Source organism: Lycium ferocissimum, chromosome 9 (assembly GCF_029784015.1).
Source record: "Lycium ferocissimum isolate CSIRO_LF1 chromosome 9, AGI_CSIRO_Lferr_CH_V1, whole genome shotgun sequence".
In the NCBI taxonomy this organism is placed as follows: Eukaryota; Viridiplantae; Streptophyta; class Magnoliopsida; order Solanales; family Solanaceae; genus Lycium; species Lycium ferocissimum.
The window spans coordinates 32,347,958-32,361,396 of NC_081350.1; the positions used below are offsets into that span (position 1 = coordinate 32,347,958).

Here is a 13,439-nt window from a genome sequence, read left to right on the forward strand (position 1 = left end):
ACATTAACTGATGGTAACTACAATATAAATTTTAAGTGCTAAAAAATCATTTTTTAGTATTGACATTAATTGTATATATATAATTATGTGTTTGAATGAAAAATACTAACACAAATAACAAATAGTTCATGTGTTAATAAGTCTTTTTCTGTTTAAATGACAAAAATACACTTATATTTCTTACAAAAGCCTATAAATTCTAAAATATATTTGCAAGGAAAAGCAGAAATGACAAATATGAGTAAGAAGAGATTATAGATTTTGTTTTGTAAGAGGTATTTTGAGAAATAAGAAAACATTAAGAATAAAATAATAAAAAAATTAACAAAATACACCTTCAGTGGAACTATTCCTTTAAGCGGAACGTATTAATCTTGGAATTCTAAACTTTACCTTCAAATTAACAATAGTTAAACTTAAACCTATAATAACAACATATACCCAGTGGTATTTAGGTCCGCGAAGGGTAGAGTATCTTCTTTCTAATTTTTCACACAGCTTTTGGGCAACTCGACAAACCGGAAGTAAAACTGGAAACGAAGTTCCGATCAAGACATTCTTGATAGTGAAATTGTACTTATAACTACTCAAGGCAAATGGCATGTCTCTTGAGCTAGAGGAAGGAGCCGTTTAGCTTCGATAATTTAGGCAGAGACCATTTAAACCAGTCCATTGTCGTGTACTTTGGAACCCTTGCTGCTAATTTTGTTTTGACCTATCGTCCTCCAAATACAATCAGCACTTAACAGAGTTATAGCATATATAAACATAAATCTTCTTAATTTATTTTGCATTTACGCATATATTCATCCCACTAACAAAGAACATCTCCACCAACTCATTCTACATACAGAGAAATCAGGGACGGGTAAAGAATATACAGGATTCCCCCTTAGAAAGGGAACCAGCTTTGGGTGGTACACAAGACTGACAACGCACTCAGAACGGATGAATACAGAAAGGAGATTAAAAAGAAACTAAAGCATCACCTACAATTCTATCACAAGGAATTTCTTATCAAAAGTTAAAAAGTTCATAAAAGAGCCACATGTTCCATCACAGCGATAATGGCACATCACATAACATTGTATCACAGCCTAAGCAAAAGCTAGTGTCAAACTATTAACATGCTTGTTTGAGGTGAACGGAAAAGTGTGTGAATCAAACAGGTAGAGCTTCAGTAGCCTATTGACCAGATCTAGTTTCTCCTCCTCTTCTTTTTCTCCTCTTCCTTCTCAGATGCATTCTTTAACTGGAAAAAAAAAAAAAAGAGGAAACAAGAGTCAATTTTTGGTGGCCAAAACAAGGAAAGATCAAGCATTTAACCCAGTAGGAAATCAATATAAGCACAACTGAAATATCTCCTTTACCATGATGATCAGAATCCGTACAAACACATCAGCAAAATCTACGAAGAGGGTCAATGCATGCTTGACGTAGTCCATGTCACCCAAGTGAGCCTTCTCAATAATTTGTTGGGTGTCAAAGACAATGTAGCCCACGAATACCAAGAGCCCAAAATACAACTGCCAGATAAGAGGTGTGGCGTTAACGGAAAAAAATATTAGAGCAACTTACAAAATAAAGGATGCTAAAAGTCGACACTACAAGCACACAAGAAACAATGGGTATACCTCAAACTTGAAAAGGGCCATGGAACCACCAAAGATGGAGGACGCAAAGGACAACCAGAAGAGGAGGGAGACACCAGAAGAAAGAAAGCCCCCAAGGTACAAGTACTCCCTGCGCCTTGCCACCATGGCAGCAGCTGAAAAGCAACCAAAAACCAAAGCACAACCTACAAAAGCACCAAGCACAATGCTGCAATGGAAGAAAGTTATGTATCAGAAGAGTCTCCCCTCAAGGTTGTAAACCTTAAAGCTGTTAAATAGTCAGTATTGGACTATAAGGATTGCACATTTTAGCTGACCTTGCACTTAAAACAGACACAATAGACACAAGGACACAGAATTACACAGGCTATTACAAGAGTGCAGTGGTGAGAAAACCAGTAATAGGAGTCACTAAACCCTTTCATGATAATGCTGCAGTTAAAATCATGCATCAGAGTACCAGACTATCACCAACTGAGTTAAGTTGGATTGCAAGGGCCTTGAAACAGAGGAGCTCTCATTCTATTCCCTTTGCAGAATTCAACTCCCCCAAAAATATTAGGGCAAAATCTGGTGGCGCTTTTGCATATCAGAGAAGGGGATCTGATCCTTAAATTCACAAATGAAAGAGCAAACCAGGTATGATGCATACGAAAGCAGCAGACATGACAAGTGTCAAATAAAGCACTGCAAATATAGAGACCCAACATAATACCCTAATACCACAACAAAGGAATCCCACTTCCAACTCAGAAGAAGAAAAGCCCAAAACAAAAATGAGCTAAATGCATATCTGGTTTTCACATTAGTAGTTTAACATACAACAAGAAGACTGAAACTAGCACGCAAGAAAACAGGAACGATATTTTCAAACACGAAAAAGGACAATATGAAGGGAGACACACCTTGGATCAAAGTCAATGCCCACTTTAATCAGAGGACCCGTTGAAGCGCCTTGAAAGAGCGCAGCTGCCATCAGAAGAGCAACCCTTTTTTGCTGATCCCCAAAAAATAACAGAAATATCAGTTAAAATTCAATAATCAACACAACCACAAAATTTCCACAGCTAAAGAAGGCCACGATGAGTGTCTGCTAAGATTTACAAGGGCAGTAAAGTTGGTGCATACCTCTTGATAAGTAGGGCTTAAGAGAAGCCACCCCATGCTTCCCAAGCAAGCCAGTGTTGTGAGGACGCCACCGATATTCCAAAGAATGTGAAGGTAAGCCCCAGCAGCTGATGCTACTAAAGCACAACATAGAGTAAGGTAGACCTATAGCCATGAAAGAAATCAACATCAGGATAAGACACTTGCCATAATAAAACCCCATATACTAAGGAAGAAACTGGGAAAAAGCTAAATACGTGGTACCAAATTCCACCACATTGATAAATTTCAATGCAAATCAGTTCCTTAATTTGGCATGACTTGGCAAAATTAATCAATCAAAAGCTGATTCACTAAAGGTCTACTGATATTCCCTCGGTTCCAATTTGTTTGTTTTACTTTTTAGTCTTTTTCTCCAAAAGAATATCTCTTTCCTTTTTTGGCAACTCTTTATTTTCAACTTACCACACAATTAAATAGCATTTTGGTACATTCTACAAATCTTTAGTTAACGAAACTAAACCACAAGATTTAAAAGTCTTCTTTACTTTCTTAAATTCCGTACCGAGTCAATACCACACAAACAAATTGAAACGGAGGGCGTATTAATCATTTAACACGAGCTCTTGTTCAGCTACCTAAGTAATTAATTTCCTTTCTTATGTTCAAGATCTTTATGACCAAAGAAACATTCAATATATTATAAAATTTTACTTAATTAACTCATGGCGGAAATAAACTCTAAACCACGTGGAAAAGAAGAGCTATTCAAATAAGATTTCAACAAATTACTCATGACTTCCAATTTAACTCTTTCTCCTTTCAACGTCAAGAACTCAAAGGTAAGAATTAGGGCTTCCACAAATTTCAATTTAGTGCAATTCTCAACAAAATAACAAAGAATCTGATAAGTTACGTAGCCAAAAGGCAACATAACTTGATTCTTATCACCGAATTTGTCTAAAATTCAACCGTCAAACTAGTACAAAAGAACAAAACAAAAATCAAACCGTAAGGAATCTCAAATCTCAATAACCTAACAAAACTAACCGCAATAACAAAAAAAACAAAAAAAAAACATAAAAAATATCAAATCTGTATCAAAATTAACAAGAAAAAAGAGAAATAACTTGATTCTTATCACCTAATACGTTCTAAAATTCAACCGTCCAAATAACAAAACAATAATCAAACCGTAGAACGCTCAAACAATATGATAATACCGTAAGAATCTCAAATTTCAATTAAAATTAAAAGAAAAAAAAAAAAAGAGACCTGTTTGAGATGAGTTTGAACGATAGGAGAGATCTGGTTGAAATTTTTGAGACAATTGTAACTCCAACGATTGCGAGATGCTGATTGTGAGTCGAAGAACGATGTGAAACCCTCCATTTTTTGGTACTGATACGAGCAAACAATATTTTTTCAAAGTCGAAATGCTATATTGATATGTCAAGTCTTTACCTGTAAGATGCCTTTTATATAGTGCTGATTAAAGGATAATTCGTTGCTTCTCGAATTTACTGGAAATAATTAATATTCCGCGTTACTTTCTTGTAAGTTTACATTTATATCCCCAGTTTTAGTTTTTACTTTTCTCACTTCTTTTTTACATTATCGAATTATAATTTAAAATATTGTTGCCTTTTTTGACAAATATACTACTCGCTCCGTTTTAAATTATTTGTAGTGATTTTTAAAAATAGTCGTCTTAAATTATTTGTCATTCTAAAAGTTCAAGAAAAAATTAAATTTATTTTTATTTTTATTTTAGCTTTAGTAGTAATTGTTCTTGAAGACTATAAATGCCTCATTATAGGATATAAATAGAGTAAATAATCATAAATTACTCTTAATTAATATTTTTTTAATGGGCGTGTAAAAGATAAACACGATAAATAATTTGAGACAGGGAAGTACAAAATATCTCGTGCGTGTTTTTCATTAATTCTACTTATATACTTCTTCTTGTTTTCTGAAGGCTTAACAAATAAATAAATCCAGTATATTACATAATGACAAGTAGTTTTGGTAATAAGCTGCCTATTTGTTTGTTTCATTTACTAATAAAAAATTTATGGGATTCTAAAAAATTCTTTTCATTATTTATGCCATTCCGGCCTTTTGTCATTTGCTGCACTACACAATTAAAATAGTTCTTCAATATATGACTGTTTCAAGAAAAATATTTTATATAACAGTAGGCTCTGAGATACTAGGAACCGATTTTATCCCGTGTCTCTTGGCAGAAATGAAGCAACATTCAGCATTCCACAAACTATATGTTGTAGTAGTATTTTTTTGTTGTTGTTTACTTTAGCTAAATTACTTAACAAATTATATAATTAATGTTTAATAGAGTTGTTAACAATTTAGAAGAGAATAGTACTTTTAAACATTAAATACAGGGGCAATTAAGGGAATTACTGGGTCATTGGTTCCCGAAGAACCTAGGGAAAACCATAGTATATTAATTACTTATATGCGAAGTTACAAAATATCTATCGGCCACAAGTTAGTTACTTGGTAGAAGACTGCCATGTCACCTCTACGTTTCCACGTAGTTCCGCCAATTGAAGCATGCCATGTCATCTATGACATTTATTCTCCTTTTCAGGGTCCCAAAGAGCGTGTTGAAAATAAAATAGAATAAAATATATACTACTACTAAGTAATAACAAGCTTCCTCGAACCTTCAAAGAATAAAATGAGCAAAGGAGTACGAAGAACCTCCTGCCTTTCCTTGCAAGTAAACTGATGGTTCACACTTCACATTATCACCTAAACCTGTGAAACGCTTTCATTCACTTCTTTGAATGACAACACTTGGTTCCAGTAACAGTTAAAAGGAAGTAGAGGTCTAGGTGCTTGTAAAATGTTAATGCACAATAGCCTTAAATTTCTATAAATGAGTTAAGATACAACATCAGTAAAGCATAAGACTACACTAAATTCAAGAGTTGTTGAAAGAATTACATTCATTTGTTAGCTATTTTTACATGACAACAGGTCAAAAGGAAAAAAAAAAAAAAACTTCAAAAAGCTACTTGTACTTTGTTTACAATACTCCACATGTTTGAGAATTTTCTGGTAAGGGAAGTGTAGACCCTGGGCTTTGGCCCTCTTGGCTGAGCCCTTGACGATACAGCCTATGCTTTCTCAAAGAAGCCTCATGGCATGGAGCAAAGAACTCATGCCGGATGGCTTCCTCTGCACTAATCCTCAATCTTGGGTTCGACGTTAAACACTTGTCCACAAGATCGATAAGTGATTGTGGAATGATCTCTAGAAAATCTGATTTTCGGGTGTTTCTTGAACACCAATCTCGTAACTTTACAGGCGACAGAGATTTCACGTCAAATAAATCCTGTTTCATGGTAATGTACCATTCAGAGATATGCATGGAGTTGAATGGAAAAAAAAAAAAAAACAGTTAAAGAAAACATTGGAACTATTAGTACCGCTGGAAATGAAGACTCTCGGTTGTGTAGTTTGGCCACTTCCCACAAATCTTCACTTCCTTTCAATTTGACTATTTCCTTTATGTTCCTAATTAAAGAAATATACAATGGTTAGCAAATTCTCAGTATCATTTATCTTGTTCAATGGCAATGAATACAGACAGAATCTTACTGGTCAGGGTCTCCAGCAAATGGTGTTCGGCCAATAATGAAATACAGTAAAGTAACTCCAGCTGACCAGATATCAAGTTTTGTACCTTGATGTGAAGATCTGAATAGCACCTGCCAATGCAGCCATCCATCATGAGTGAGGATGATAGTGAATTTTTTATTATGTATTAAAGGAGACTGAATGTTTATGATGGAGATGTAAACATGACTTCTAAAAAGTAAGTATATCATGCTTCATGAATGAAAATATGGGCAAGGGCTAAGTTATTACAAGGCAAATGGATACAATAGCTTATTGCTATACTAACCTCTGGAGCTCTGAAACCCTTGGTTCCAACACATGGTCCTTCTCGGTTTTGCTTCCCGTCCCCTGGAAACAGTAGAAAGTTAAACCCAGTGCAAAAGTTCAAGCACAGAAAAACATGAAACCACAGTTCCGACCAAAGCTAGTTACACAAAATAACAGACCTTTGCTTTTCAGTAAACCAGCACCACCAATGGCAATTCCAGATGAATGCAATGGCATTGGAGTTATGTAATACTTCCTTTCTACTTTTCCGGGACTTGCAGCAACCCGCTTTCTCTTGGAAGTTGGACCATTCGTATCTACATGGTTAGAACCTTGAAGTGCTTCCTGTGCTAGGTTCATATACTCCTTCCTACCTTGATATATAAGGGGTTCTCTCAACCTTTCTGCTGATGGTGTCCTATTGCTTGTGGCATCCTTTGCTGAGGTTATCCCCGAACCATCAGCGCCAACCTTTTGTTTGTCAGCCTTCCTTTTAAGGTTTTTGGGCCGTATTAGAGACTTCATGCCTTTTGCTGCTTCCTCATTGATGCCTTCCTCAACTTTTGCAGTTGAGTATCTTCTCTGTTTAATTGGAGGAAGAGACTTGGCGAGGGGAATAGGACCACTGTTAAAGCTTGCACCATGGCTCGACTTTTCCTTGTCTGTGAATTATACATATACAGTTCTTAGTGAACATTCAATTGCTAATATACAAGAAAAGAGAAAGTGATAAAAATCGAACTTGAAGTATTCAACATTATTGGGAGTTTATTCTTCTGTTGAAGAGACTTAAAATCATGATGTAGTGGAAACTTGGAAGCACAAGACACCTTTCAAATTAAGAAAATCATCAAGAAGAAGTACCTGATGTTCCATATTTTTGGTGCAGATCCTATGCAGCAAATGGATATAGAGTAAAATGTCAATCAGATTGTTCAAGTTCAATAACATAACAAGAAGGAAAATTTCTACCAAGTTGAATAGCACACTCACCAGGGCAAGATTAAAGTCGATGAGGTAACCTTTATTAAGCTTTCTTGAAAAGAGAAAGTTTCCAGGTTTAACATCTCTATGAACAATACCCTGCATGTAAGAAAATTAGAAATTAGTTGTGTTTCCAGGAAAACCATTCAGTTCATTTGCATCTTTTCTGATATTCTTACTAGTTTATGTAAACCAGCAAGTGCCCTGAACATGCAATAGCCATACCACCGGAGCTGGGAAACATCCATGTCTCTTTTCAAGACCTTTAAGTTTGAACCACAACAGTAAACATGTTAAAATAATGACTACTATATGTTAAAACTAGACAACTCAAAAGATAAAAAGAGAATTAACCTCTGGTCTATCATGCTCGACATGCTCTAGAACAAGGCAGTCAGAGTTTCCATTCTTGAATGATCCTTCATACTTAATTACAAAGTTCTTTCCCCTGTCATAAAGCAAAGGTTTTAGAAGAATTCTTGTAGTGCATATAGAGCTGTAGATATATGTATATATTCATGTGTATGTATCCGTGGTTCCTTAAAAACAATTTCCTACATCATTACCCAAAGCGCTTTAGCATCTTTAACTCATTTTGGACATGTTGTCTGTTAGCATTTGGGTGAGGATCTGCAAAGTCAAAATCAACGTATCAGTTATATTGATCACCACAGAAGCATCGAAATTGGTCCCCAATTTAGGCAACTGAGGGACATACATGGATTTGTATGAGAGAAACTCAATGCCGAAAAGAGCATAGATGCTCCATTTTATCTTTTCTTTGATAATGAAACAACTTTTCAGCACAGTAACAATGCACAAGAGTTTAACCAATGCCTCAAACTGATATAGAGATATAAAAAAGCAAAATACAGCGCCACAGAGCAATCAAGTAATAATGAAGACAGAAGAATGCCTCAAATCTTTTGATGCATCATCAACCTATACTACAATATTTCTCCCTTTGACCTTGCTCAGTAATGTAAATGAGTGTCCATCTATGTCGTACCACAGATGCATCATGGAAGTTAACCAGTCAAGTTCAAAAATATGCAAGAATTAAACGACATTCAACTGCTAAAGGATCCCCCAAAGTCATATGAACAGATATTGCAAATCAAGGAAATTTAAATTTAATATAATTGCAAGAGTTTAGTGTGCATATCATACATTTAATTGCAAACTTCACTCCGTCACTCTTTCTTCTTGCCCTGTACACCGTCCCATAACCACCTGCAAATATTGTCATCAGGATTGTTAAAGGCATAAAAGGATAAAAACTTCAGAATAATCATTGCTATAGATTGAAAGCCAGACAAAGGTAAATACCTGAACCCTCTTCTTCCTCCACAATATAGGACTCAAAGTTAGGCAACTGTTTTTGCTCCAATTGATTCTATAAAACAAGCACCTTGAGGTTTACATCATGATTTTATTGGAACAAACTTACCAAATACAAGTCAATTAAAATGATGCGCTGGAACTTACTTTTGTGGAGTTACACACGAAATTCTCCCCATTATCTTTTGGATTTCCCTTCCTCTCTTTAATGCTCATACCCAAGTCATAGTTCTGTTTATGCTTCAGCTTCATAGGAATTGACTTTGCATCTTTTCTGAGTTGCTCTTTGTCGAGAAGCAGACTGGCGGCATTATGATTCTTCAGTGCCTTGGAATTCCTCGGCTCCCCGTCATCCCTCTGAGAGGGTTTTGAATTAGGGGATGATTTTCCCAGCTGCTTATGACCAAAAGATTGTGTGGGCGTCAAGATGGCATGGCCATGCAGAGGCTCATCTTTTTCTGCTCTATCTATGTGGAGAAGTGAAGTCGTGCAATTCTTGGTAGCATTCTCTGCATGAGAATCTTGAGGTGATATGTTCACCTTTGTTGGATGAGTCTCAGTGCAGTTAACATTTCTATTGCTAACAGGATACGAAGCTGGTTCTTCTTCGTTGCCTTCCATAAAATTTTCCTTTTGAGTCATCCTTTCAAAATCCTGGACAGAAGCATCAGCTGCAGATAGCGGAATTTCCATTTCTTTGTCCACTATTGTACAGGAATTTATGCCAGAGTTTATTTTCTTTTCTGTAGTACCAACCATCTCAGCAGCTGTACAGGTACATGTGGTTTCCAATGAACTGGTAGGAAGTGGCTTTAACTGAAGCATGGGGTCTGTGATACTAACTGCTGTTGATCTAGGGGAGCTGAACAGGTTATGACTAAGAACTTTAGATTTACAGATAGGTATATGTACAAAATTTTCTTCATTACTGTTTTCTCCTCTGTCTATCTTGTCTTCGCGTCCATATTCAATACTCTTAAGTCCAGAACTTGATGGTCTGGCACTACCATCAATTATCCAAGAAGTTCTGAACATTTCATTACATCCGTTGAAATCGCAAGCCAATGACAATGGTATTCTTGTCAACTGGTTCTTGCCACAACTCAAATTGTCATTGGGGAGATATGCCTGTACCAGCAATGTTAGAGACAACAAAGATTAATATTCTGAACTCGAGCAAAAAGTGGAACAAAATAATACAGTCAAATGAGAGCCAATTAAGAAGAATATTGATAGAGATGGTGAGGAAAGCAAGATTACCTTCCAAAATCCTCTGAAAGAGAATTCAGAGAAAACTAACGAGTCATATTATCCAACAGGCATTGGTGATCTTCCATGTATGTTACTTGATCCTCATTCAAGTTCTATTAGAAAATTTTCCAGTCACCTAATTATCGTCATATGATTCCTCTTATTTTGCATTAATAGCCATCTGAACTCTTGAATTAAGACGGGGATTCTCACTGCATGATCCCTTACCTATGAAGTGTGTGAACTATCTCATTTAAAAGTAAAAGCAATTAGAGATGAGAGAATTTTGATTATTTATATAAGGATTTCACTACACCCTCTAACGCGCAAGCCTAATTCTTCTCTTGGGCTAAAATTGTGAAAATATCCTATAGATTGGAAGCAATGATACTCAAACTCACAACCTGTCTCCTTGATGTGTATAAACCATCTCATCCAAAACTTAAAACTATTAGCGAAGAAACACTTCTATTTATACATATTAGGTCTGTTGCATTATTAATCATAAGCACAGGTGGATAGGAGGGCATCTATTTCATGTCATTTAAGTCGTACAATATATAGAACTGATTATCAATTCTCATATTGATTCGTATATGACATGAAGCATGAGAACTTCCTACTATGTCAATTATATTTTTCAAACAAACACATTGTACAAAATCACACAATTCTTCCTTCGTTCAACTCCACCACCATCATTTTCCTTCTTCAATCCCTCTACCGATTCTCATGCTTGTTCATGTTCCATCTTTGTAAGTTTTATTTCGACAATGTGTTTGCATATATGCTGTTTTTAGTGTGTTTTGAAAACCTTAGTTTTTCTTCAAGTTCTTCAACCAACTCGACTTCTAGTGCCTCTTTGTTTTTAAATCTCTATAATTGTGTGATTTTGTACAAATCTCGTATTGATTCGTATATGAAATGAAGCATGAGAACTTCATTCTAAATATGTAAATTATATTTTTCAAAAAACTTAAAGATTGCATGTCCGAATTCACGGTCAAAATAAAGAAATTTGACTCTCGAAATGGAGTAGCAAAAAGTACACGTTAGCTAACTACACAGTCTCACAACTTTTCAAATTAAAGTATAAAAAGCTTCAAATTTACCTGTCCACAAATCCTCCGAAAAGGCATCATAACTTGGCTTCTTTCCTTAACTGAAATAAACAACAAACAAAATACTCAATTTAACCGCAATAATCATAACGCATGGATAAAAAATAGGAATTAAAGTGTCGTACCATCAAAATTGTTGAAAAATCCTCTTTTATTAACCAAATGTAAATCGTCAACATCCGATCCAGCTCTCTTCCTTTTCCTATAATAGGTCCTCATAATACCTCGAAACTCGAGCCGAGGCAGGAAATCCTTAAACGCATTCGCATTAGCGAAGAATTTAACGGTTGTTGTGAATCCAATGGGCGAAAACGTGACGAAGTAATTGCTCGTCAAATGTAGAGGTGAATTAGGCATTGAACAGAGAAATTCAATGAATTCCGGTGAAGTGGAAAATAATGTGCATTTTGATGAAAGTTGTGATGGATGAACTGGACGACCTGTTGATAATAGAAGAGCGAAAATGTGCCATGCTTTATGTATATCGGTAATGGAAGATGAGGTTAGTTGAAGTTCCTCCATTTTGATTATGATTATTTCAGATCTGGAAAGGCATGAGTTACAGAGAGATGAGTGAATTAGAGGGAGAGAGGAGAGCGGGAAAATGATTTGCTGTAGGGTTTGATAATCCCGCCAATTTGTTTTATCGGAAATTGAAAATATAAAAAAATAAAAAAAAATAAAGATAAAATAAGTCAAATGGAACTTAAATATCTTGTTATTGGGAACATGGGCTGGGCACATAAATGGGCAATTTGCAGGATTGACCTTCTCTGGGGTGGTCTTTAATTTTTGTCCCTCAAAATGCGGGTGTTTAGCTTTTATCCTTCAGGCAGAATTTCAGGCCTTAAGGCAGAATTTGCTCCATGTAAGGCAGAATTTGGGCCTTAAAGGTAGAATTTGCACATGTGTAGAATTTGCAAATTCTGCCTTGCGATTTTTTTTTTTACTGAATTGGGATTCGAACCCACAACTTCGGGGTATTAGGCGAATGACAAAAATTAAAGGCCACCAATTTGAAGGGAAAAAATTAAGGTAAAATTAACAAAATGACTACCTTTTGGTAGTTTCCTATCATTTATAGCTACCTTTTAAAAATTACCATTTGTAGCTATGTTTTCCCAAATAAGGGTGGGTCATTTTTTTGGCCATATTTTGATGCTTATATTTTTTGTAACACAAGAAAAAAATAAAACATATCCCTTGATTTAAGGCCATAACGGTGGGATCAATTAATTATTTTTATTAATTGGTATTTTTTACCATACCCTTCCACAAAAATTTTAGATTACCTTTCCAGCCCATTTTATATTCCTCCATCCAATTTCATTCAAACATAAAAAATCAAAATTTGAAATTTGAAAAACATATATACTATAGTTAATATAAATTGATTTTTACAGAACCTTAGCAAAACTATTTAATTAAGTTTTCAATCAGTTTAGGATTTTATATTAAATGATTTCTCTCTCTATTAATTGGGCAATGTATTTTAGGGTAATGTATTTGAACAGCATATTATTTGATTCTGATTTCCTATATTTTTGCTAAAATGATTATATTCTACAACACAATTGTATTTTTATAGTTTCTTTCCATTTTATTTATATGATTTTGCATCACATGTATTTGATGGTTTATTTAAGTATATACACAAATATATAGAAGACTTTAGATAGTAGTTATATCATACATATACTACAAATATATATTTATATTTGTAAACTTTTTTCACAAAAATAAAAAAATACTTTCAACTTAACAAATTTATTCCATGAATATACAACAAATACATATATTTCATAATTTATCCTAAAAAACTATAACAGTAAAATAATTATATCAGGTATATCTAATATTATATCTTAATACCATTATAGTATATGTTGAATTATACTATTTATAAATGCATACCTCTAAAAATGATCATTTTATACCATAAAAAAAATAAAGGTTAACCTTCTTATGTTTAAAAAATGAAATTTTATACCATGTATATATAATATTATAGAAGAGAGAGAGAAATTATAATATAAATTAATTACGCCGTGTGTGTGTGTTGTGTGTGTGTAAGAGAGATGTAAAAATATTAAGAGATTAA

The 13,439-nt window shown here is 34.6% G+C and overlaps 2 protein-coding genes across 2 annotated transcripts; both read right to left on the minus strand.

Moving 5' to 3' along the window:
- Window positions 1–827: 827 nt before the first annotated feature.
- Window positions 828–4,174, minus strand: LOC132030301 (bax inhibitor 1-like). Its single transcript, XM_059419876.1, has 6 exons — window positions 3,996–4,174; window positions 2,742–2,885; window positions 2,519–2,610; window positions 1,635–1,821; window positions 1,371–1,526; window positions 828–1,252 (listed from the first exon to the last, which is right to left on the minus strand). Exons 1-6 carry the CDS (start codon window positions 4,110–4,112, stop codon window positions 1,199–1,201), a joined length of 750 nt encoding a protein of 249 aa, XP_059275859.1. The 5' UTR covers window positions 4,113–4,174; the 3' UTR covers window positions 828–1,198.
- Window positions 4,175–5,598: 1,424 nt separating this feature from the next.
- LOC132030302 (uncharacterized) lies at window positions 5,599–11,987 on the minus strand. The gene is made up of 15 exons (XM_059419877.1): window positions 11,464–11,987; window positions 11,330–11,379; window positions 9,114–10,094; window positions 8,955–9,021; window positions 8,796–8,858; window positions 8,192–8,255; window positions 7,980–8,073; window positions 7,805–7,888; window positions 7,635–7,724; window positions 7,506–7,533; window positions 6,821–7,303; window positions 6,661–6,722; window positions 6,354–6,463; window positions 6,182–6,269; window positions 5,599–6,087 (listed from the first exon to the last, which is right to left on the minus strand). The coding sequence occupies exons 1-15, from the start codon at window positions 11,858–11,860 to the stop codon at window positions 5,779–5,781; spliced, it is 2,970 nt and encodes a 989-aa protein (XP_059275860.1). The 5' UTR covers window positions 11,861–11,987; the 3' UTR covers window positions 5,599–5,778.
- Window positions 11,988–13,439: the final 1,452 nt, after the last annotated feature.

What these genes read in the sequence shown, in the direction of transcription:
- LOC132030302 (XM_059419877.1), bottom strand. Translation starts at nt 11,860, where the DNA reads ATGGAGGAACTTCAACTAACCTCATCTTCCATTACCGATATACATAAA. An exon ending in AGTGAAGTTTGCAATTAAAT is followed by an intron (nt 8,256 to 8,795) that starts GTATGATATGCA and finishes TTGACTTTGCAG; the next exon opens with ATCCTCACCCAAATGCTAAC. An exon ending in TTGCTGGTTTACATAAACTA is followed by an intron (nt 7,725 to 7,804) that starts GTAAGAATATCA and finishes TCTTACATGCAG; the next exon opens with GGTATTGTTCATAGAGATGT.
- LOC132030301 (XM_059419876.1), bottom strand. Translation starts at nt 4,112, where the DNA reads ATGGAGGGTTTCACATCGTTCTTCGACTCACAATCAGCATCTCGCAAT. An exon ending in TTCAAACTCATCTCAAACAG is followed by an intron (nt 2,886 to 3,995) that starts GTCTCTTTTTTT and finishes TCATGGCTATAG; the next exon opens with GTCTACCTTACTCTATGTTG. An exon ending in GGCATTGACTTTGATCCAAG is followed by an intron (nt 1,822 to 2,518) that starts GTGTGTCTCCCT and finishes CTTCCATTGCAG; the next exon opens with CATTGTGCTTGGTGCTTTTG.